At 33.3% G+C, this 24037-nt stretch overlaps 1 protein-coding gene across 9 annotated transcripts in view; it reads right to left on the reverse strand.

The window, feature by feature from the left end:
* NBEA (neurobeachin) overlaps positions 1-24037 on the reverse strand; it is a 662067-nt gene that overhangs the window by 373389 nt on the left and 264641 nt on the right. For all 9 annotated transcript variants that reach the window (XM_087865187.1, XM_045796974.2, XM_045796975.2 and 6 more), the window contains exon 33: positions 17836-17963. In XM_087865187.1, the coding sequence (XP_087721313.1) occupies positions 17836-17963 (128 nt within the window). The remainder of the gene's footprint in view (positions 1-17835; positions 17964-24037) is intronic.

The raw sequence follows: 24037 nt of genomic DNA on the forward strand, positions 1-24037 counted from the left end.
TTCTCAAGATCAATACTACATTGTTTTTTTAATTCCTTAAGAATGAGCTGCAAATATGGTTAATTAACCCTTTAATATATAATTTCTCCCAATGTGGTTTTCTTGTCGTTGTTGTTAGATTCATCTACATCTAGGGTAGGACTTACCTAAGTTCGCTTTCCATTTCCTTCAGATTACACCATCAGCTTGTGCATTAAAAACTCAGTCAAATTTGTGTAAAAATTCAAACTAATCACATGTTCTCAAAAAATACCTCAAATAGTCTCTAGACATAACCACAGTTGTCACATCTATTGCAACTCTTCAAACATCAATTTTAATAGAAATCATGAGAAAAATTAGATTACTATGGTACCATGTTATCTCCCAGAAGTAGTACAGGTTCTGGCAAGAATCATCAAGGCTAAAACTGAAAATTCAGGACTGTTAGTGTCAAAAATATATTAACATATATAATCTTTAAAAAGCATTTGACTTTTAGAATCCACTTTATAGATTTATCTATGTGAACTTTTAGATATAACACTGCAACAGCACCTTTTTTTTTTTCAGGAATGAAATATATTTGCTGCATCCACCCTGAATATTTTTAAATTTAAATAACATGATTAGAAGCAAAAGACATAATATTAAGAGTTAAACTATTACTTTTTTAACTTAGAAAAATTTGTCAGCTCTGATTTCAAGAATACAAAAAAGTATTATTTATATTGATATTGCTATCAAAAAGAATAAAAACTATAGGGGCGCCTGGGTGGCCCAGTCATTAAGCGTCTGCTTCAGCTCAGGGTGTGATCCCGGCATTCTGGGATCGAGCCCCACGTCAGGCTCCTCCATTGAGAGCCTGCTTCTCCCTCTCCCTCTCCCACTCCCCCTGCTGGTGTTCCCTCTCTCGCTGTGTCTCTCTCTCTCTCTGTCCAAATAAATAAAATATTAAAAAAAAAAGAATAAAAACTATAGAAACTTATATTTTTGAAAACTCTATAATTGTTTAACAGTTCTATAATAAAAATACTACCCCTGAAGATTCTAGTTAGAATTAAACAAGTAACAACTAAATACATTTATCTAGGGGTAAGGTTCTTATGTGTACTATTGTCATCATTTATGCAAAAAGGTGGAGAAATAAGGTCATGTTTAATTCGTTATTTTTAGCTAACTAAAAACTTAGATAATGAGTTGGTTATAGAAGAGATAGTAAATTATAGGTTGTAATTGGTAATACTATGGTTTGAATCTTGAGAAAGAAATAATGTATGTGACCTGAAAATTTTCCAACTCCATGTCTACAACTAAAAAACTGGGAATCAATCAACTTTATTCACTATTTTTTCCTCATCCTGGACCACAAACAGCCTTTATAACTTCATCAAATGTGTACACAAAACAACAAATAATCATAATACACTATTTCTTTATTCTTTCTGTTGTTGACAGGAATACTGAAAGGCCTATTGGTATAGATCAAGGGTAAGCAATTTTTCTCTACAAGTCTGAAAATATTTTAGGCTTTGTGGGCTATTAGTTTTTGATTGAATCAATCAATTCTGCCATTGCAACAAAAAAGCAGTTTAGATATGCATAAAAGAATGGCGTACCTGGGTTCCAATAAGATTTTATTTACAAAAACAGATGGCTGGTATATTTGGTTGTCAGGCCATAGTTTGTTGAACCCTGCTAATGCTTTGGTAATCAATACCCAGTTTAAGGAATAAAAATTATAGACTTGAAGCACTTGTGTAACCCTCCTTGATCCCATTTCTCTAGGATAAAAAACTATTGCAAATTAACCATCTTGAATCAAATTTTAAAAATTTTACCATATACTAATGAATTTCTAAATAAGATATAGTACTATCATTATCCATGTGTTAAGCTCTTTTGGTCAATATTATTTTCATGAAATTGCATTTCACTATGGCATACTACTGCATTATACAACAATACCATTCATTTGTCCCCTCTTGTGTTAGTGAACAGTTAGTTTGCTTCCAGCTTGTCCTTGGCCAAAACATTATTGCTAGAAACATTTTATATCTACATCTGCTTGTGTACATAAGCAAAAATTACTTGAGGATATATATATACACAGATAAAATTGCTAAGTCAACGTAACTTACACTTCAAATTTATAAGATAGTGTAAAATTATATTTCAAAGTGTTTGCATTAATTTACACTCCTATACCCTTAACACATGGGTTTTAAAAATACATTTTGTTCCAATGGGATGGGTTCTAAATATAAAATTTTAACCAACTGGATACAAATACAGATTTTGTACCATTTACCTAATTAAAAATAAGGTTAAACTTCAATTTTTTTTTACAATGTTTATTGGCCATCTGCATTTTCCTCATCTGCAAGTTATCTACTGTTCTATGGAATTATGATTTTATTGATTGGTAGTTTTTTTGTATAACCTGGTTATATCTACTTTTTCGATTACTGGTGTTAGAAGTACATCTTCCCAGTCTGTGGGTAGTTTTCACTTTTTAAAAAATTGTGGCAAAATACATATAACATTAAAATTTCCATCTTAGCCACTTTTAAGTGTTAGGTATATCCACAATGTTTGCAAACAATCTCCAGAATTTTTCATCTTGCAATACTGGAACTCTATTACCATTAAACAACCTCCTGTTTCTCCCTCTTCCCCTGCAAGTGACCACTCTACTTTCTGTTTCCTTAAATTTCACTATTCCAGATATTTCTTATAAAGGGAATCATACAGTCTTTTGTGACTTGCTTATTTCACCTAGCATGTCCTTGAGGGTACATCCATATTGTAGCAAGTCAGAATTTTCCTCCTTTTTAAGACTGAATAATATTCCACTGTATGTATATATCACATTTTGTGTATCCATTCATCTATATGTAGTCACTCGGGGTGCTTCTACCCTTTGGCTATTTTGAATAATGCCACTATGAACATGAGTGTACAAATATACCTTTGAGATTTGCTTCCAATTCTTTTAATATAACCAGATGCAGAACTGCTGATTCATTTGATAATTCTACTTTCAATTTTTTGAGGAACCACCATGCTGTTTTCCATACTGGCTACACAATTTTACATTCCCACCGACAGTGTTCAAGGTTTCCAATTTTTGCACTATTGCCAACATGTTATTTTATGGGTTTTTGATAGTAGCGATCTTAAGGGGTGTGAGGTGATACCTCATGGCTTTAATATGCCCATTTTAAAATTAGTTATTTATGTTTTTCTTATTGAAATGTAGTTCTTCATACATTCTTGATATTAACCCTTCAATAGACACGGTTTGCAAATATTTTCTCCCTAATGGTAGGGTGCCTTTTTACACTGTTGATTGTGTCCTTTGATGCACAGAAGATTTTAATTTTTATGAAGCCCAGTTTATTTATTTTTATTTTTGTTCCCTGTGCTTTTGGTATCATATCCAAGAAGTCATTGCCAAATCCAATGACATGGGATTTTACCTCTATGTTTTCTTCTAAAGGTTTTATAGTTTTAGGTCTTTTATTTATTTATTTATTTATTTTTTTTAAGATTTTATTTATTTATTTGACAGAGATAGAGCCAGCGAGAGAGGGAACACAAGCAGGGGGAGTGGGAGAGGAAGAAGCAGGCTCGTAGCAGAGGAGCCTGATGTGGGGCTCGATCCCGTAATGCCGCGATCACGCCCTGAGCCGAAGGCAGACGCCTAACGACTGCGCCACCCAGGTGCCCTAGGTCTTATATTTAGATCTTTGATCTATTTTGAGTTAATTTTGTACAAGGTGTAAGGCTAAGGGTTCAACTTCACTTATTCGCATATGGACACCACATTTTCACATGACTTGTTGACAATACTGTCCTTTCTCCATTGAATGGTCTTGGAATCCATGTTGAAAATTATTTGATCATGTATGCAAGAGCTCATTTCTGAGCCAGAGATTCTATCCCATTGGTCTATATGTCTGTGTTTATGCCACTTACCATACTGTTTGGTTACTGTAGCTTTGTAATAAGGTTTGAAATCAGAAAGTAGGATATATGGTCTGTCTTTCCAATTATTTATTTCTTCTCTCACTAGTGTTTTATAGTTTCCAGTGTATAAATATTTTTTAGCTAATTTTATGCCTAAATATTTTATTCTTTGTGATGCTATTGTAAATTGAATTGATTTCTTAATTTCCTTCTCATATTTTTCAGTGTTCATTTATAGAAATACCACTGATTTTTGGAGTGTTGATTTTGTATCCTAAAACACTGCTGAATTCACTAACAGGTATTTTGTAGAATATTTAGAGTTTTCTATTCATAAGATCATGTCATATACACACAAAGATAATTTTACTTTTTCCTTTACAATTTTGATGCCTTTTTTTTTTAAAACATAATTACTCTTACTAGGACTTCCAGTGCTATGTTGAATAGAACTAGTAAAAGTGGGTATCCTTATCTTGTTCCTGATCTTAAAATAAAAGCTTTCAGGTTTTTGCCATTAAGTATGTTAGCTGTGAGTTGTTCATATATGGTCTTTATTATGTTGAGTTAGTTTCCTTCTGTTCCTAGTTTGTTGTTTTTATCATGAAAGTGTGCTGAATTTGTCAAATGCTTTTTCGGCATCAATTGAGATATTATAAGTTTTTTTTTCCTTTATTCTGTTACTGTGGTGTCTTACATTTACCAATTTTCCTATGTGAAAAATCCTGTGTTCTAGGAGTATATCCCTCTTGGTCATATGTATAATCCTTTTTAATATGCTGCTGAATTTGATTTGCTAGTATTTTGACGAGGATTTCTGCATCAGTTTTCATAAAGGATTTGGTTCTGTATTTTCTTTTAATGTCTTTGTCTGGTTTTGGTACCAGGAAATGCTGGCTTCATGTAAGTTTGAATGTATTCACATCAATTTTTTGGAAAACTCTGAGGAGAACTGATTGTATTCTTTAAACATCTGGAATAATGTACCACTGAAGCCATCTGGTCCTAGGCTTTTCTTTGGTGGGAGATTTTTGATTACTGATTCAATCTCCTTACTCGTTTTGGGTCTGCTCTGATTTTCTATTTCTCCGTGATTCAGTATGTGTAAACTGTGTGTTTCTAAGAATTTATCCACTTCATCTAGGTTATCCAATTTGTTGTCATACAGTTGTTCATAGTATTCTCATATAATCCTTCTTATGTTAATAATGTCGGATGTAATATCCCCTTTTTCATTTCTGATTTTAGTTAAACCTTCTTTCTTTTTGTCTTGGTTAATCTAACTAAGGGTTTGTCAATTTTGTTGATCTTTACAAAGAACCAAATCTTGGTTTTGTTGATCTTCTCGATTATTTTTCCATTTTCTATTTTATCTCTGCTCAAATGTTTATTATTTCCTTTTTTCTGTCAGCATGGGGTTTAGTTTGTTCTACTTTTACTAGTTCTTTAAGGTGAAAAGTTAGGTAATGCTTTGATATATCTTTCTCTTTTCAATGTAAAAACTTTTACAACTACAAATTTCCCTATGAGCTCTGTTTTGCACACATCATACTTTTTGTATGCTGTGTTTCACTTTTCATTTGTCTCAAGATCTTTTCTAATTTCCTTTTCTAATTTCTTCTTTGCTGTCATGGTTATTTAGGTTGTGTTGTTTAATTTCCAACATTTCGCGGATTTGCCAATTTTCTTGCTGCTATTGATTTCTAGTTTTATTCCACTGTGAACAGAAAAGATACTTTGTAGGACTTCAATCACTTTAAATATATTAAGACTTATTCTGTGGTTTAACCAACAGTCTATCCTGAAAAATGCAGCATGTGCCCTTGAGAAAAAGATGTATTCTGTTGCTGTGGGTAGAATTCTGCACATGTCTGTAAGGTGTAACTGGTCTATAAGTATTGTTTAAGTCATCTGTTTCCTTAACGACCTTCTGTCTGGCTATTCTATCCATTATTGAAAATGAGGTACTGAAATATCCTGCTAATATTATAGATCCTCCTTATTTCTCTCTTCAATTCTTCAATTTCCATTTGATATATTTAGGAACTCTTGTCTGATACATAAAAAACTTGTAATTGTTATATGTTCTTAGCAAATTGACCCTTTTATCCTTATGCATTATCTTTCTTTGTCTCATAACAGTTTTTTAGTTAAAAGTCTATTTTGTCTTATATTACAGTATACACACCTCTGCTCTGTTTTGGTTACTACTTGCCTAGGATATCTTTTTTCCACCCATTCATTTTCTATCTGTGTTTGCTTAGATTTAAAGGGAATCTCTTGTAGACAGAATTTAATTGAATTCTGTTTTCCTTTGTAATTCATTCAGCCAATCTACATCTTTTGATTGGAGCATTTAATACACTTAACATTTTAAGTAATTTCTAATAAGGTAGAACTTCCTATTGCCATCTGTGAACTGTGCTCTGTATGTTTTAAAGCATTCTGGTCCCTTATTTGTTCCCTTACTGACATTCTTTGCATTTAATTTTTTTAATGATGTGCTTTGATCCCCTTTTAAATTTCTTCTGCATGAATTCTATAGATATTTTCTTTGTAGCCATGGGGATTACATAAAATATCTTAAACTGTTTTAAACTCAACAACTTAAACTGCATCAAAAACTACTTTAAATCACTGCAATGCCCCCCATGATTTATGTTGTTGTCGCAAATAACATCTTTATATATTGTGTACCCATTAGCAAAGATTTATAGTTATTTGTATGATTTTGTCCTTCAAATCCTATAAAAGAATTGAAAGTGGAGTTATGAAACAAAATTAGAATAATACAGGTTTTTTTATTTGTCCATATATTTACCTTTATGGGAGAACTTCACCATTTTTTGTGTCTTCAAGTTATTGTCCTTTTGCTTCAGGTGGAAGGACTGTCTTTACCATTTCTTCTAGATTAGGTCTAGCGGCAATGAATTCTCTTAGTTTTTGTTTATTTGGGCAATTCTTTCTCCTCTAGTTTTGAAGACATTTGTGTTGGATATAGTCTTCTTGATTAATGGTATTTTTTAAAAATATATTATCCCACTGCTTTTTGGTGTACAAGCTTATTGCTGAAAAATTTGCTGACAATCTTAGAGAAGCTTCTTTGTATGTGACAAGTGACTTCTCTCTCATTGCTTTCAAGATTTTTCTCTTTGTCTTCAACTTTCCTTGCTTGGATTATAATGTATCTTGGTGTGTGTGTGTGTGTTTGGATTCATAAAATTGTATTAAGTTTTCAGCCATTATTTCTTCAAATACATTCTCTGGGACTGCCATAATGCCTATATCGGTCTGTCTGATGATATACCATAAATCCCATTGGTTCTGTTCAATTGTCTCATTCTTTTTTCTTTTTGCTCCTCTAACTTAGTAATTTCAAAAGATCTATCTTCAAGTTCACTAACTCTTTCATTTGTCTCATCAAGTTTGTTCTTGAACCACTAGTGAATTTTTCAATTGAGCTATTGCATTTTTAAGCCTCCAAATTTGTTTGGTTCTTTTTAAATATCTCTTTGCTGATATTCTCCTTTTGTTAACAAAATATTTTCATGATTTTGTTGTCAGTCTGTGTTTCCTTTTATTTCATTAAACATATTTAAACAGGCTAAAAAAATCCTTTGTCATATATATCAGAGGACTGAATTTCTTTAGGATCAGTTTTTGGAAACTTACTCCTTCATTTGAAATGGTCATGTTTCCCTGTTCTTTGAGTAGCTTATGAACTTTTGTTGAAATCTGGGCATTTGAAAAAGTCACGTCCTCCAATCTTTATGAACTGCTTTTGTGTAAGGGAAGACCTTCACTGGCTGGCTGGCTTAAAGGCTCAGGATCCTCTCAAAACTTTCCCCATAATCTCATGCCCCCAACTCCCCACAGGACTGTATAACTCCTGCATCAATAACATGCCATGTTACCTACCACTACGTTTAGTAGCCTTTAAACTATTATTGAAATGTTGTCACCATTTCCATCATTGCTTTGAGACAGACAAGACAGAAATTAGTCTTTTGCACAGCCACCAGACAATCTAGAATTCTGCAAGGAACCTGCACTCTTTCCCTGTCATTCCAAGGGAAGAAATGGGAATTCAGTGATTTCCTCTTGATCATGCATGTCATGCTGCACTGGGGAGCAGGTGGCACAAAACAAACAAAATACTACGGGATTTCTAACTTTTAGAGTATTTGCTTGGTAGCAGCAGTTTCTTAACTGGTTCCTACAGTTTTAATAAAGCTCTTTTGGTCTGTATATTGTTGTTTATTCAGTGTTTCTATGGAGGAACAAAGGTCTGAAGCTTTCTGGTTCAGCATCTTGCTGATGTCACTCTATCTTTTCACTTTTTAATGGTGTCTTTTGATAAACCAAAGTAATTTTTAAATGGTCAAATTTATCAGCCATTGAATTTTATGCTTATTTTTTTGGTCTAAATTAATTTTTTTTACTTTGGCAATATAGATACTGTCCTGTATTTTCTTCTATAGGATTTGAAGTTTTGCTTTTTCAACCACCGCAGTATGACTTTTTGTGTATTTAGTGAGGAAGGGATTCAATTAGTTTATTTACCAAAAAGATTTCCAATTGATCTAGCTGTATTTATTGCATTGTTCAGCTGTCTCCTTTTGTAATGACAGCTCTGTCACAGCCCTGTCCCTCTGAGTTGGGATCTGTTTCTGGACATGTATTCTGACATAGTGATCTGTTTAGTCCTGGACCATTATACTCTTTTAAAATTACAATAGCTTGCTCATCTTCAAAGTTATTTTGGTTACTTTCAATCCTTCTTTCAACTATAGAAATTTAAGAGAAAAACTCACCAAATTCCATGAAAATAATTTGAGATTTTTGAAAACAAGTTTTTATTCAAAGTGATGGATTATCATGGACAGAAATTACTTCTTTGTGAGATCATTTTCCTACCATGAACATGATATAGTTACCCATTGTTTATGTCTTTTATGTCATTAAAAACTTTTTAAAACTTTCTTCTTAGAGAACACTAAAATACTTCTGTAAAATACAACACCGATAAGTAAAATGCATAAAAACATTAATGAATTTTTAGGATGAACACCCTTAAAACCACTACATAGCCGAAGAAACAGACTTTTGCCAAATAACCCCAAAAAAGTCTCCTTGTGTCTTGTGCTATTCTCCTTACTTTTAACAAACCATTACCTAGTTTTCATGATAATCATTTTTTTTAAAAGATTTTATTTATTTATTAGACAGAGATAGAGACAGCCAGCAAGACAGGGAACACAAGCAGGGGGAGAGGGAGAGGAAGAAACAGGCTCATAGCGGAGGAGCCTGATGTGGGGCTCGATCCCATAACGCTGGGATCACGCCCTGAGCCGAAGGCAGACGCTTAACTGCCGTGCCACCCAGGCGCCCCCATGATAATCAGTTTTTAAAAGATTTTATTTATTTATTTTGACAGAGAGAGAGGAAGAGAAAGCGAGCACAAGCAGGGGGTGGGGCAGAGGCAGAGGGAGAAGCGGGCTCCCTGCTGAGCAAGGAGCCTGATGCAGCACTTGATTCCAGGACCCAAGATCATGACCTGAGGCGAAGGCAGACCCTTAAGCAACTGAGCCAACCAGGCATTCCTCGCTTTGTTTTTTTTTTTAAGTTTATCACCCAAATGATAGAGTTATACCTATAAACAATTCAATTTTACTGATCTTTTGAGATATCTTTCAAAGCTCTTTTAAGCTACAGATCCCCCCATCTCTTCTTTTCTTATATAAATTATTTTGAGGAAACCAAGATATTTGTAGTGCAGAATTTCCACCAGTGTTAATTTTGATGACAAAATTCTCATGGCACAGTTTAACATGTTGGATATATAGAATCAATCAGATTCAGCTTTAATTAATTAATTAATTAGTTAGTTAGGCTGGCCAGTTAGTCTTGATGGGTTGTAGAGTTTTCTCCATCTGGTTGTCTATTTGTCTCTCCTGTGGTGTTAGCAGCGACTGATGCTACCTATGATCTATTATTTCCTGAGAGCTTGCTAAATGTAAATGATCTAATCCAAATATCCATCATTTATCAGATATATTTATATTTCTATAAAAAGAAGACTCCCCTCATTAATGATTTGATAACATAAGTGATATAACTTGCAAAGGAATAACAGGATAAATTTTTCCCTTTACTGATCAGTTTTTAAAATAATGAGTTGGTTCCCTATATTCTAAATTCAACCAAGTCATTTTACAAATCATTCTTCTGACTTAGAGATTTAAGTACATCCACGTATTTTGATGTGTTGCAGTTATTAATTTACTGATGCTCAAAATGCCCTATCTTCGGCCAATAAATGTGTCTTCGAGTTAGCTCCTGAGTCTTTTTGACAGTGTTTGATATCTTCCTTGGTTTTGGTATCACCAAATGTTGCAGGCAAATCATGAGCACTTACTGTTCAAGCCCTGAAATCATCCATTTCTCCCAGAAAATGGCTTCTTTCATTGGCAAATGATATTTCAAGACTGCAATCTGGACTCCAGATACACTCACTGCTACTAACTTGATGAAACAGTACACGGGACTAGAGTACATATGTGAGTGTGTGTGTGTGTGTGTGTGTGTTGTACGTGTGTGTGTGTGTTTACATAATAATTAAGCTTTTATAATGTCCCATTCAAATTCAAACTAAATGATTTTTGCTTAAACTGTATTTTATATCTGGATTTCCTTTATTTAATGAGAATCTTGATTTTCAAGATAAAACAATTAGAATATCAATAATTACTAATTGTTTTATACAACATTATGCAACAGTGTTATAAAAATATCAATAATGCCACTACAAATATAATTATCGTCCTCCTACTTTTTTCAGTTTTCAGAGCATATAGCCATTATATACCACATTCTCCCTCATAGGAAACTAACTAAATGGTTAGTTCTCCAAAATATATGTATATTTGATGGTTATCATGAGTCTTCGTGTTTACACTCTACAGTCACTTTGGTTGCCTGACACTTATTCTACAGTACATTCCTCAGGAGAGCTTCATAGGAATAATGTTCCCTCAATTCTTGCTTTGTAATAGTTTATGTGCGTCTCTATATGTGAACCAGTTTGGCAGTCATTTTCATTCCCTGACTACCTTAAATATCCTACTTCGTTTTCTTCTGGTAGAAAATATGTCTGTCAAAGAAGTATGATGACAATTTGATTCTCTTTCCCCTATAAGTTAATTTGCATTTAATCTAGATGCTGTAAATGGCTTTTCTTTTCCTTTAAAGTTCATTGATTTTACTAGAATATGTCTCAGTATTGGTTGCCTGAGTAATTTTTTCACACAGTCAGTGTGCTTTCTAAATACATATTTTAAAAATATCTCTCTCTCTTTTTTTTTCCCCCCAAATTCCAGGAGTTTCCTTGAGTTACTGATCCTATTATTTTAGAGTTCTTTTCTTTGGTTTTCTTCTTTGGAAACTCATACATATGTTCGATATTCTAAATCTGTCCTTTTCACTTTCATCTTTTCTAGTATGTTTAGTCCTTTTTTAAAATTTATAATTTATCTTTTTCTACCTTACCTCTTATAGCCTTATCTGTTCAGTTTATACACCACTTTATTTCTTCTTAGTTTTCATTTCTAGAGTTATTTTCTCTTTATTTTCAATTCTTTCCTAAATTCTGTATTACCACATTTGTGAGATTCTCTACATTCTGATATAAATTGTTCTTTCATATCCTATATCTTTTCTAATGCCTTTTTAGCTCATTTAAATACTTTTCATCTTTTTTTTCTGGCCTGCTCAATGGTCTGAGGAGGTATATTCTACGTATTCTCATTTTTCTTGTTGTAATATGTAGGATTATGATACTTTTTGTTGGTTATTATTTTATGTGAAATTAATTTACCCAAACTTATAGGATAGGTCTTTTCCCTCTTTCTTCAGGTTCTAGTGATCCCTCTTCTGTTTGTTTTCAAAAATATGACAACCTACCTTCTGAGAACTATCAGCTCTGCCTGAGTTCACAACCCAGGTTTATGTGGACTTTGTCTTCGTCTTTCTTGCCCTTCTGTTGCTCAGTTTGGATTCTATTCATAGCAGTTTCTTCTCAATGTGGGGCTTTGTCTTTGGTGAACTCTAGTTGGTTAATTACTTATGGGGCCTAGATGGCTTAGTCCCTTCCAGCTTTACCATGGAACCCTTGGACTCATCTGCTATGATAGTGTGCAAAAGCCCTCTCTATTTTAGCTGCTGTTCTCCAATAGGCTCTCTGGGTTTACCAGTGAGTATCTGTAGACCAGTTTCCTCAGATGCCATCTTGCTTCCCACCACTTTCTCGCTGGCCTCTGCTAATCCATGTGCTGTAGCTCTTGCATCTCCACCTGGTCATATTTTGGAGTATTGATGGGATACCTTGTCGCTATTTTGGTTGTAATTGTTCATTTGATGCTGCTGTAGTTATTGTTTCAACATCTATTGTTCTATCTGTTTTTCATGGAGGAATTCACGGTTATTTAAAAAGTATGCCTCTCATTACCATTTACACCGAATCTGCCATGTACATTTTTTTGTATTATTGCCATTTTAAAATAACTTCTGAAAATACATTTCAATCTATAATTTTTGAATTAAGATAAACATATGCAAGTTTTTCTAATTATGTGGCCATATTATTACTATGAATGATCCAAGGGTGAACTGGGCTTCTTGATTAGGGTCATTCTTTTTATAATACCATTTCAATGATGTTCTCATTTGGTTGAGTGGAAATTCCATGCTATTAGTTAAAAAATGCTAGGGACGCCTGGGTGCCTCAGTCAGTTAAGCATCTGGCTTGGCTCAGGTCATGATCCCAGGGTGCTGGGACAGAGTCCCACATTGGGCTCCTTGCTCAGCAGGGAGCCTGCTTCTCTCGCTGCCGCCTCCCCCTGCATGTGCCCACTCATTCTTTCTCTCTCTCTGACAAATAAATAAATCTTTAAAAAATAAAAATAAATGCTAGTCTTGGAAACTTAAATATTCTTGAGTATTATGACTTTAATAAAACATTTATTGTCACCAAAAGTGTAATAGACACTTTAGTATAACATTTCCTGCATTGCTACCATCTAAGATGTTTCAACTTATATATATAGCTTCTAAAAGAGGCAGCCTATATATTACATTCAACTTCACCCTTCCCATCTACCCCAATCTTAGCTGACTGTAACTGAGGTAGACACCAAACCCAAGGCTGAGCCACTCAGATCCTCTCTTCACATACAGTGACTACAGTCAAATGATGAAAGACATTTACATTAAAAGCACATTTGTAGTCAAGGTGGGTACTACACTGGGCCAAGTTCCGATGACTAAAAAACGTGAAGTTGATCAGGAAAAGAAACAAAAAATTGAGTTGATATGCGGAGAGAGAAGCAAGGATAGAAGGCTATAAAGTTGCCTTGAGAGTCAAAGGGAGTAGCCTTGGTACTGACTCTCCTCTTCCATTTCAGGCTGCCTGACGCCTACCTGTTTTCATTTCCTGTCTTTGGATGCTGTAAGACTTTCTGCTGTATCCTCATCATAATTAAGTTACCTTTAATACTCTTGTGAGTTCTCAACGAAACACAAATAATGCTCACAGAATATAAACAGTGATTTCTCAGGACCCCTCTGTTATGGTGCACTAAGACAGAGTAAAGGACACTAGGCTCGCTCACACACACACACACGCACCCACACCCCTAAACATTTTCTCTTCTAATTAACTTAGGTGACTACTGCTTCTTTATTTCTAGTGATAACTCTAGGCTCCCTGTAGTTCTTACACTCCTGAATAAAAATTAGCAAGATCTAATCTGCTTCCTGACAGCCCCCAATCCCCAACTGGAGCGCTGAAGTGCATCCCCCATTACTGCATCAAACCAAAAATATATAACCATTGGACTGAGAGTTGTTTTGTCATCTTGAGCTGGCGGATTTTGATACTTGCATACAAACCGACTCTAATTTTTACGCATTAGTTTGCAAATTTAAGAGCTAGAATTTTCTTAGGGAAAGTTCACTAAACTCCTAATAACCACTGTCTCCAAAAACCCTTAATTATTGCCAAGAGAATGCACATATACACCAAAAGGTACATAAAAATAAGTACTGTCAATGAGTGACCTTAAAATGTATGTACTATACTGAGTACTCTAGAATCATACAATAGTAATTTAACACAGGTTGACTAATAAAAGTGATAGACAAATTAAGAAAATGAAACACTATTTTAGCTTGTATTTTAAAGGACATAGACAATACAGTATCAATGATTATTTTATAAAAAAACTACATGAATACAAGTGTAAATTAAGAACAAATGAATATAAAACAAATAAAGATGCAATTCGAATACACTTTACGATTACTCGAAATTAATAATTGCCTTCCTTTTTCATAGGACATAAAATATCTTCAGTTATCTAAATCCAGCTTTGTTCCTACCATTTAGATATATATGATGAAGTCAAAGCAATGGGGTTTATTCATCATAAGCACTATTTTTAAATATTCAATGGCTACCATAAAGATATTTTTATCATGTACATCTCCTGAGTCCTTTATAATAGTTTGACAGCTTTTCTTCTCAGAGGAGAGGAATAGTGTTTCAAATGAGAGAAAGGAGGGAAATGGAGGATAGGGAAGAAGAAAGAATGATCAAGAATACATGTTCAAGAATGAGAACATGAAAGGACATGTATTTCCAGAGGCTGAGGTGGAGAGCAAGAATAGACCTTGGATGAGCATAGCAGCCAGTTCACGGGTATGGATGACTCATCGATACTGGGAATTCTTAGAACACAACATTTTACCTGTCTTACCACCTTATTTTCAAAACTTACCTCTACCAATATTAGTAACAAAAATAATGTTCTAGTCAAGCATAAGGTAAAAATATTGAATATTATGTACCAAATTAAGCTAGGATATACAATATAAACAATAAGATACTTCCTATTTATAAGTGATGAATAATTTTATCAAAATTATATAAATAAAATGGCACAGGATCACAGAAAAGAAGACATTAATTAGACTTAAGGAATCTGAAACAGGATTCAAAGGATGAGAATAATCTGAGGGAGAGAAAAAAGGTAAAAGATCCAATGCAGAAGAAGAGTTGTACAAAAACAAGGAAATGTAATAACGTGTAACTTGTTTTCATGTTTAATTAATGTCTTCTATACAAGAGGACAAAGACTATTTGAGTCTGAAAAGGAAAGTTATAACTAAATTGTGAGGGATACAGAATGTTGTTCTATTATACAGCAGATGTTTCTAGATTTTTGGATTGTACTGATTGGCAGAAATTTGAAGGACATATTGTAAGTGTGTCAACCTTCTATTTAAAAAATACACCTCAAAATCTAAAATTCTGCCATTTACTATCATCATTTTATTAAGTACAATACTTTTTAACACAAAAAGGGATATGAACATCACATCCACATAGTTCTAAAAATGGGATATAATAAACTCTTTCAATGCAGAAAAGTTACAACACAAAATTGTATTCTGCCAGATGAACACAAAGAACTTTCAACATATAACATATTCCAATGTTTCCTTTTTAGCAGAATCATTTTTTTAAAAATCGAAGAGGTGTATTCTTAAAACTCTTTCAACTCAATTCAGAATATTTTGGTTAAACTTACGGAAGTCCAAGAAAAACAGCTCTCAATTACCTACCCAGCCTTTTCTCCTACCGTCTCACTGGAGTGTTGGGAAGAAATAAGAAAGAGTCCAGATGCCTGGTCATAGAAAATTCTGGAAAGGGGCTATCTATGTGGGTATCTTTCCTGACCAACACAGAGCAGTTAAAAGTTATCTGACAGTAATTCCTTAGAGCTTCAAATTGTCGCAAACTGTCACTGAGGAACCAGGAACGTGGGTCTTACAACTTAAAATAATCCCTTCTTTGCTTTGGCTGCCAGAAAACTTAGTGCTGATTTGTGTCCCAGTTTTAATAACACTACAAGGACCCATTACTAACATTTCTAAATTTATTCTCTGTTTATTTCAGCATGTCTTGGACCACTATTTATATATTTCTTATATAAATTTGTCAAATCTTTTTAGGAAAATATATATATAAATACAGAAAAAATAAAAGACTTTTAGTGAATGAGGAAACATTTAAGATTTATTTTTTCAATAATGTTTATTAATTTTTTTCTTATGGTAAAGTAACACATGTTACGGGGTCATTGCACTAAATATTCTGTCTAGGACGCTTTTCTAGTAAGCTGTAAGAATCACCTCCTTCCGGTCTTTGCTTAAATGTAATTTTTACCATTGGTCTATTTAAAATTATAGAGCATGTTAGAAGATATTAAATGCTGTTAAAAGATAAATTCAACACAGTGGTTTGGGATTCTAAAAATGGCAGAGTCGGGTTGCAGTTTTAAAGAGGGCGATTTATTAAATAGGTTGGTTTTTTTTTGTTGTTTTATATAGTTGACACACACTTTTACATTAGTGTCAGGTGTACAACATAGTGATTTGACAGCTTTATATGTTATGTTATGCTATGCTCGCCACAAATGTAGCTTCCAACTGTCACTGTACAACGCTATTATAATACTACTCGCTATATTCCCTATGCTGTAACCTTTCATCCCCGTGACTTATTCATTCCATAACTAGAAGCCTGCCTGCCACTCCCCATCCCCCATCTTGTCGATTCCCCATCCCCTTCTCCTCTGGCCACCAACAGTTTTTTCTCTGTATTTTTGGGTCTGTTTCTGCTTTTGTTTTTTCATTTGTTTCCTTTTTTAGATTCCACATCTTTGTTATATACTAACATATTCCAAGTACCTAAGAAAATGCTTGGGCTAGAACAAGAACTCAGTGTTTTTGTTTTTGTTTTTTTAAAATGAAAAGCTCACCGGTGTGTCACTGTTCTAACAACTTTATATGCATTATATAATTTAATCTTCACAAGAACCCTAGGAGGGAGGTGCTATCACTGACTATATTTTATAGAAGGAATGTAAGTTACAAAATGGCTAAATAATTCACAAAGGTCAGACAGCTAAGAAAGTAGTAGAACAAGGATTTAAACCCAGTCAGGTTATTAACTATTACTGTCTCACCTGACAGAAACAGATTGTGTAAAAGCAGTTGAGACAATGACAGAACAATCACAGGAAAACGACAGTAAATAGAAAGTGAAAGCAAAAAAAATATATATATAAGACTTCTAAATTCAAGGAATAGTACCTAAAGCCATTATTTACTCAGAGGATCATCTAGATACAGATTACCCTTTCTGAAGCTCTTGAATATTTATAAAACAAACTTTTTAAAGAAATAAGGATTCAGATAACCATATTTTTAAAAGCTGCTCTTCTAATACTGGTGCATTAATTAAATCTTCATCATAATTAATTTATCTGCTTTCCCTTCTCATTCCATTTAAGCTGCTGTTGAGTAAAAGACAATAGCTTCATCAATTCCAGGTTAAGTATTTCTTTATGTTTTCTCAGTTAAGAATTTTCATATTACAAATGCTATGTGAATAAGAAATCACTTACAGAAGCATGGCTCTTAGAGTTAGAAGGAAATTTTAGAGCGTACTGCTTAGTAAACACACCAGCCTAATGAAGGATATACTGCAGCCCTGGTAGACTAGGATTTTCAGACCCAGAATCTCCTAATTCAACACTTTTTCAAAGTTCTCCATTCTGTTATTAGCATTGACTGTGAAAACATGTTATTTTTCAAAATGAATAAGAAGAAAGCATGTATGAATATCTTATTAGAATTTGTGGAAGCAATGTCTTCATATTCTTTTGGCAATAAATATTCCTCCAAAAGTACAAATTATATCATGAGTAATAGATACATTACAGGACACTAAAATAATTAGAATATAGAGAGAAATCATACCTTCTATCAATAGCTCTTGTCCATGACTGCCAAGAAGTGTACGAGATAGGAATGGGGCAAAGTCTACAAAAATTTCGCGAAGAAGAGGAGCAACTTTTTCTAAAGCTCTTTCAAGTTTTGCAGTGATGCTGTTGAAATTAAGACATAAAGACTAGTAAATATAATTCAGTACAAAAAGTCAAATAAATTTTACTTCTAAATTAAAATCTTGAAAAATCATAAAAGTACAATTCTAACTCATGGAATAGTAACAGCTTCAGTAGAAGGGACACCCTGTAGAGTTTCACATCAGTCATAAGGCTACTCTAAAGACTGCGGTTAAAGTAGAATGACCGGGGTGCCTGGGTGGTTCAGTTGGTTAAACCCAGGACTCTAGATCCCAGTTCAGTTTATGATCTCAGGGTCATGAGATCAAGCCCTGCCTGTGCTCACTGGGGAGTCTGCTTGAGATTCCCTCTCTCCTCCCTCTGTCCCTCCTCACCATGCTCTCTCTCTAAAATAAGTAAATAAATCTTAAAAAAAAGGAAGAGTGACTGTTCTGTGAAAGGCAACTGGGATTCTATAACCTGCAAGGGCCACAGACTCGGCTTCTAGCTCTGTCTTCCGTGACTATCCTATCCATGAAAGAAAATTGTTTTGAACACCTACTACATGGATCATTGTGTCCGTTACAAAGAATTAACCTTTGTTCTCTAGAGTTGCCTAAAAATTCCCTGAAAAGCTGGACAAATAAGGCAATAACTAGAATTCACTGTGATACAATTAAATTGCTGTGCTCAGGTAGGCATTTTCCACTTCATAAGCCCACTTACTATTCTTTACCAATTCCTGCATTATTACTTATGTTAGTTCACTGTTCAATGTTAAGTTACATGGCCTCGTATAAGCACTATTTGACATTCTTGAAAATACTTCAAGTAGTATATGTGAAAAAATATAGGGGTAAAAAGCTTGGGGCATTAGACTTCCTTAGCCTACAAAATTAAAATGAGTGCCTACGGGTGAGAATTAAATGCACTAGGTACTTGGAGTGCAGAGAACAGTCCCTGGCACACAGTGAGAGGTCAATAATGGTAGCTCTTGTAACAACTACTCTGAATGAAACAAAACTATATATACTCTTACCAAATGTAGCTCTGATCAAGAAAGCCAAAATCAATATAATAATATAATGTTAGAGGAACACACACTGTTCTACACAGAAGACATGTACAGCAAAAAATTAAACAATGCTTTAAAATAATAAAAGTTCTGCCACAAAACTTAAGTAACATTTTGCTATCTATGAGGAAAACAAAAATGACAAAAAGGTAATTAATCATAGAATAATTTTCAACATATTACTAATATTTAAAACTAAAGTACTGCATTGTGAAGTGACTAAATAGGGATGAGGGGATAATCTAGGATTCCTTCTTTCCTAACTTGGAAACAGTGTGATCTGAATCATTTGTGCCCTCAAAGCCTCACCCATTAGCACTACTACCTGACTTTGTCTCCTCTTATCTGGGTCAGAAAGAACTCAGAGAGGAAACTGGTGTGAGCACTTCCACGTGGTGTGAGCACTTTCACGAACACTTCAAGAGACTATCTAGAGGAACAATTTTGGGCAAGAAAAAGGGAGCTGGGTGGTTCTTTGAAGACACGCTGAAGATACAGAGAATTCTCAATATTCTCCCTAACTCTGTTACTCCTGAACTAAGCACCTTTATTTTTTTTTTATGATTATGTTCAATTAGCCAACATATGGAACATCATTAGTTTTGATGTAGTAGTGATAAGCACCTTCTTTAACCAATGGTTCTCAAACTTTACTGTAGATCAGAATCATCTGTAATGCTTTTTAAATACAGACTCCTAGAACCCCAACCCCATAACTTCTGATTCAGCAGGTCTGCGTGTACTGTGAGAATATGCACTTCTAACAAATTCTCAGGTGGTTTGCTACTGCTGATCCAGGAAACACACTTTGAAAATTACTGTTTTAGTGAGAGTATTTACTACTAGTAAATTGTAATAAAACAGAAAAGGGAAGGCTACCTGAAGTCATAAAATAATCGGAATAAGTTATTTCTGACTTTTAGAGAATATAGACACAACTCCTTTTTTTTTTAATCTATTAATTCATTCATTCCTTCTAATCTCCAGGATCATGTTCCAATAACTTCCCAGCTAAAGTAATCCCCTCCTCTAAGGAAAGATGAGTAAGTATGCTAAGAGCAAACCTATGAACAGGGGAAAGATCTGAATGTTATTATTTGTTTCTGTACCTGAATTCTGAGTGAAGCATGAATACTTTTATTTAGGATTAATTAATGAGAGTGAAATTACTTTAGAAAATTTTTAGATGTATAAAGGTTCACATCATAGTTATATTATTGTAATACACTATTATCTAATTAAATTCAGGTATATATTTTTCCCAGTTTATGACATTTTTCCATAGTTTATGGGTTTCTGTATGGTTTAGAGTCTTCAGAATTGCAACACTATTGTTGTAGGTTACATATCAAATAGAAATCTCAATTAATTTAATCAACTAATCACATAAGTGTGTGTGTACATGTGTATTAATTACCTTGACTTAAGGATAAGGAATAAAAACGAATCCTTACAAGAGTTGCTTTTAATAAGCAACTACTTTCTTATAAAACTCAATAGAATATTAAATGATGCTCTTACATATCATTCTGTAACCATAATTTTAGTATTGTAATGAGGAGCAAACAATGTAACATTTCCCCAGCAAGAGATCAAAGGCTTTAAGTCAGAAAATCATCATTAAATACTTCTTCCAGATTTCTCTATCAAACAACACTATTCTAAGTGGAAAAGTTTCACCATCACTTTTTTACAGTGAAGAAAATGGACAGGTTTTTGTTGTTGTTGTTGTTGTTAATATTTATAGATTCCACACAATGTATTTTAAATGAAAGTAAACATCAGATAGAGTATGTGATCTTCATCGTTACACAATTGACATTCTCAAAGAAGATGATATAAACGTAGATCTCAGTTTAATACCCTCCTCTATCATCAGGCAAAGAACCACCAAATACCAAAAAAAAAAAAAAAAGAGAGAGAGAGAGATACTGGTATTTCAATTCTCATCTGAGAGAAGTACACAGTGTAAACCTTCCTTTTCCCAAGACATTCTGAAAAATTTATCTGTTAACATGTAAAATAAATAAATAAATAAAACATTAAACACAAGAGAACTCCTTGGCCTTATGTCCTATAAAACTAAAAGAATTATTCTCTTCATTTTGAATACAATTTTTTTTAAACAGCACATGTAATAGCTACCGAAAACAAGGTTCTTTGGCAAATTATTTTGTAAGAAAAATTAGCATATTTTACTTGATTTAGGGGAAAGATTAAGTAATAATTTTTCAGTTTTATTGAAAGCTTATTTTCATTTATTCAAAAAACATTCATCAGTATAAGATATTTTATGCACAAAAAAATTTGAAGGTTCAGTACATGGGTAATTTGCCCTACATAGTCTTGAGTGAGATTTACAATCTTAACACTCTAGCAACTTCTTAGTATTTAGGAAAGTTCTTGGGCCCTAAATTTGCCAACTCCAGGCTGAAATGCATTCTCTCAAGCTTCTCATTCCTCTCTTCATACTCAATTTTTTTTCATTCCCTTCAGTCACATTAATGATGCTTATGATGTTATTTTGACATTGGTTATTTTTCTTGATATTTAAGTGCAAATTCTTTCAAGAAAGAGAATTATTTCAAACTGAGGGCTTCGGGGGGGGGGAATGGAATAGGCTGGTGATGGGTAGTAAGGAGGGCACGTATTGCATGGTGCACTGGCTGTTATATGCAACTAATGAATCATAGAACTTTACATCAAAAACCAGGGATGTACTATATGGTGACTATGATAATATAATAAAAAATATTATTAAAAAAAAAAGAAAAAGAATTACTGATTTCCATGAAGAAAACTGTTGTTGCAAGTTGGGTAATTTATCAACCAGTCTCACAAATTTTCCAACTCTAAAAACAAAATATTCAAAGAAAATAATAATGCTTTAGATGAAATTTTAAAGCATCAATGCCTGGATGAAATTAACATGATTTAAAACACAAGAGTTTTATTATTATGGTTTCAAAAACCACAATTACATATTGGCTTTTATTTATATTAAGAAAATCTTATTTACAGAGATTTACAGATTCTAAGAAATTTTATGAATAAAAATATAATTATTCCATGATAGAAAAAAAATGTATGAAAACCCATGGTTGCAATTATTATCAAATCTCGCCGAATGTAACTGACCTAGGGACATATCGAAGGCCAAGGAGATTGTAAATAAATTAATCAACAGAAAAAGTAAGATTTTCGTCTCATTTTCTAAATTAATCTCCTTATAAAAATCTCCTTATAAGCAAAGTATTGATTATTTTCTAATATTATATGCTTTGGAATTCTAGAATAACACAATAATTTTACTCTCATTTAGGACACTACTTACGTTGTGAGTCCTACTTTTATAAACTCCTTTACACTTGTGCTACTCAATAAAGTTATAATTTTTACTTTTGGTTTTAACCTTTTGTATTCTCCTAGGTCCTTAACATGTCATAAATATAATAAATACTTAATAATTTAAATTGGTACATTAAAGTTCTTAAATTTCTTCATTTCTTAAATCATATAAAATGGTTATATATAATAATAAAATCGAGAATGAAAATACTTATGTAACTTTAAGCAATGTACATAAGAGACAGCTCAGATATGAAGGAAATTATTACACTAGTGAATTCCACAATAGATTTCATTAATCAAATGTTCCTGGGTAAATTAGGCAATACAGGCATAGGTAAATGAAGTGATTTGCTTAAGTAAACTTCGATAAAAAGAAAAGATTAGGAGAGTGTTAATGACAGCAAAACCATAAATTGTAAAGTTAAATTCTTAATTGGCTACATACTATGACTGGGAAATGACAAACATTGACTTAAACTATTTTGTTTAGCTTTCACTAAGCTGCTAATGTGAAATATGTATATTTCACATTAAAATGTGAAAATTATATATGTGTGAAATTATATATATATGAAATATATATATTTCACATTAAAATGTGAAAAAATATATATATATGTTTAAAAGAGAACAAGTGTGAGTGGAGGGGAGAGGGAAAGAGAATCTTAAACAGTCTCCATGCTTAGTGCAGAGCCCGACCAGGGGCTCAATCTCACGACCCTGAGATCACAACCTGAGCTGAAATCAAGAGTTGGATGCTCAACCAACTAAGCCACCCAGGCGTCCCTGAAATATAATTTAACAGATTAGATAGCTGATGAGTAAATACATCCTGAATCTCAGATTCTGTAATGCTGTGACCTACTGTTAAACACTTTTTCTCAACTATAACTTTTTATGGTTACACTAACCAAAACATGAAGCTGAAAACTTCTTGCTTACTTTACTTCCTCATGATCTTTTAAATTAAAAACTGACATTTTCTCTTTATTTTTTTTTTAAAGAATCGCATACATTTTCAAGTGCATGAGTACAGGTGAAGAAAACAGATGAACTTACAGAAGACTGAGAAATGAAACCTAAACAGAATTCTTTTGCATGCAAGAAGTTTACTCTATATATGGTAAACTAAATTCCAAATAAACACTTTTCAAATTTTAGGAAACGTAATGTTGGAATATCTTCAGATAAGTATAAAAGCTTTTTATGAAGTGCATGTTTGGAAATTGTTAATTACATGTGTTTAAGACAGAAAGAAAACAAAACAAACTGAAATGGAAAAATCCCTCCTTTCTAGTCAACTAGTCAAATAAAATATAAAAATTAACTATAAAGTCAGGATATATGTCATATAACAGACAAAACAGCAGACCTAGGTGATATAAAGAGTAAGGTTAATTGTACTTTAAATAGGTGACATAAAAGTTGAAATAATAAAACTTTTCCTAGTAAATAACAAATTTAACATATGATAGAAACTATTTTAATGCGGTGGGTCTGGCGGTGTACTGAGATTCTGCCTTTAGGATAGAGACCCTTGTTCTCATGAGATCTTAGGAGGACTACTGGGTGGTGGCTCACAGTTAAATCCATCCCCAAGAAGGGAGCTGTCCTGCCAGAATTTAAGTCACCCTATTAGGAATATCTGCATTCAAACACTAGTCAAGGAGGAGACAGAAAGGCCCAGCTC

This window comes from Ursus americanus, chromosome 10 (assembly GCF_024610735.1).
Source record: "Ursus americanus isolate L20-20 chromosome 10, mUrsAme1.1.p, whole genome shotgun sequence".
NCBI classification, from domain to species: Eukaryota; Metazoa; Chordata; class Mammalia; order Carnivora; family Ursidae; genus Ursus; species Ursus americanus.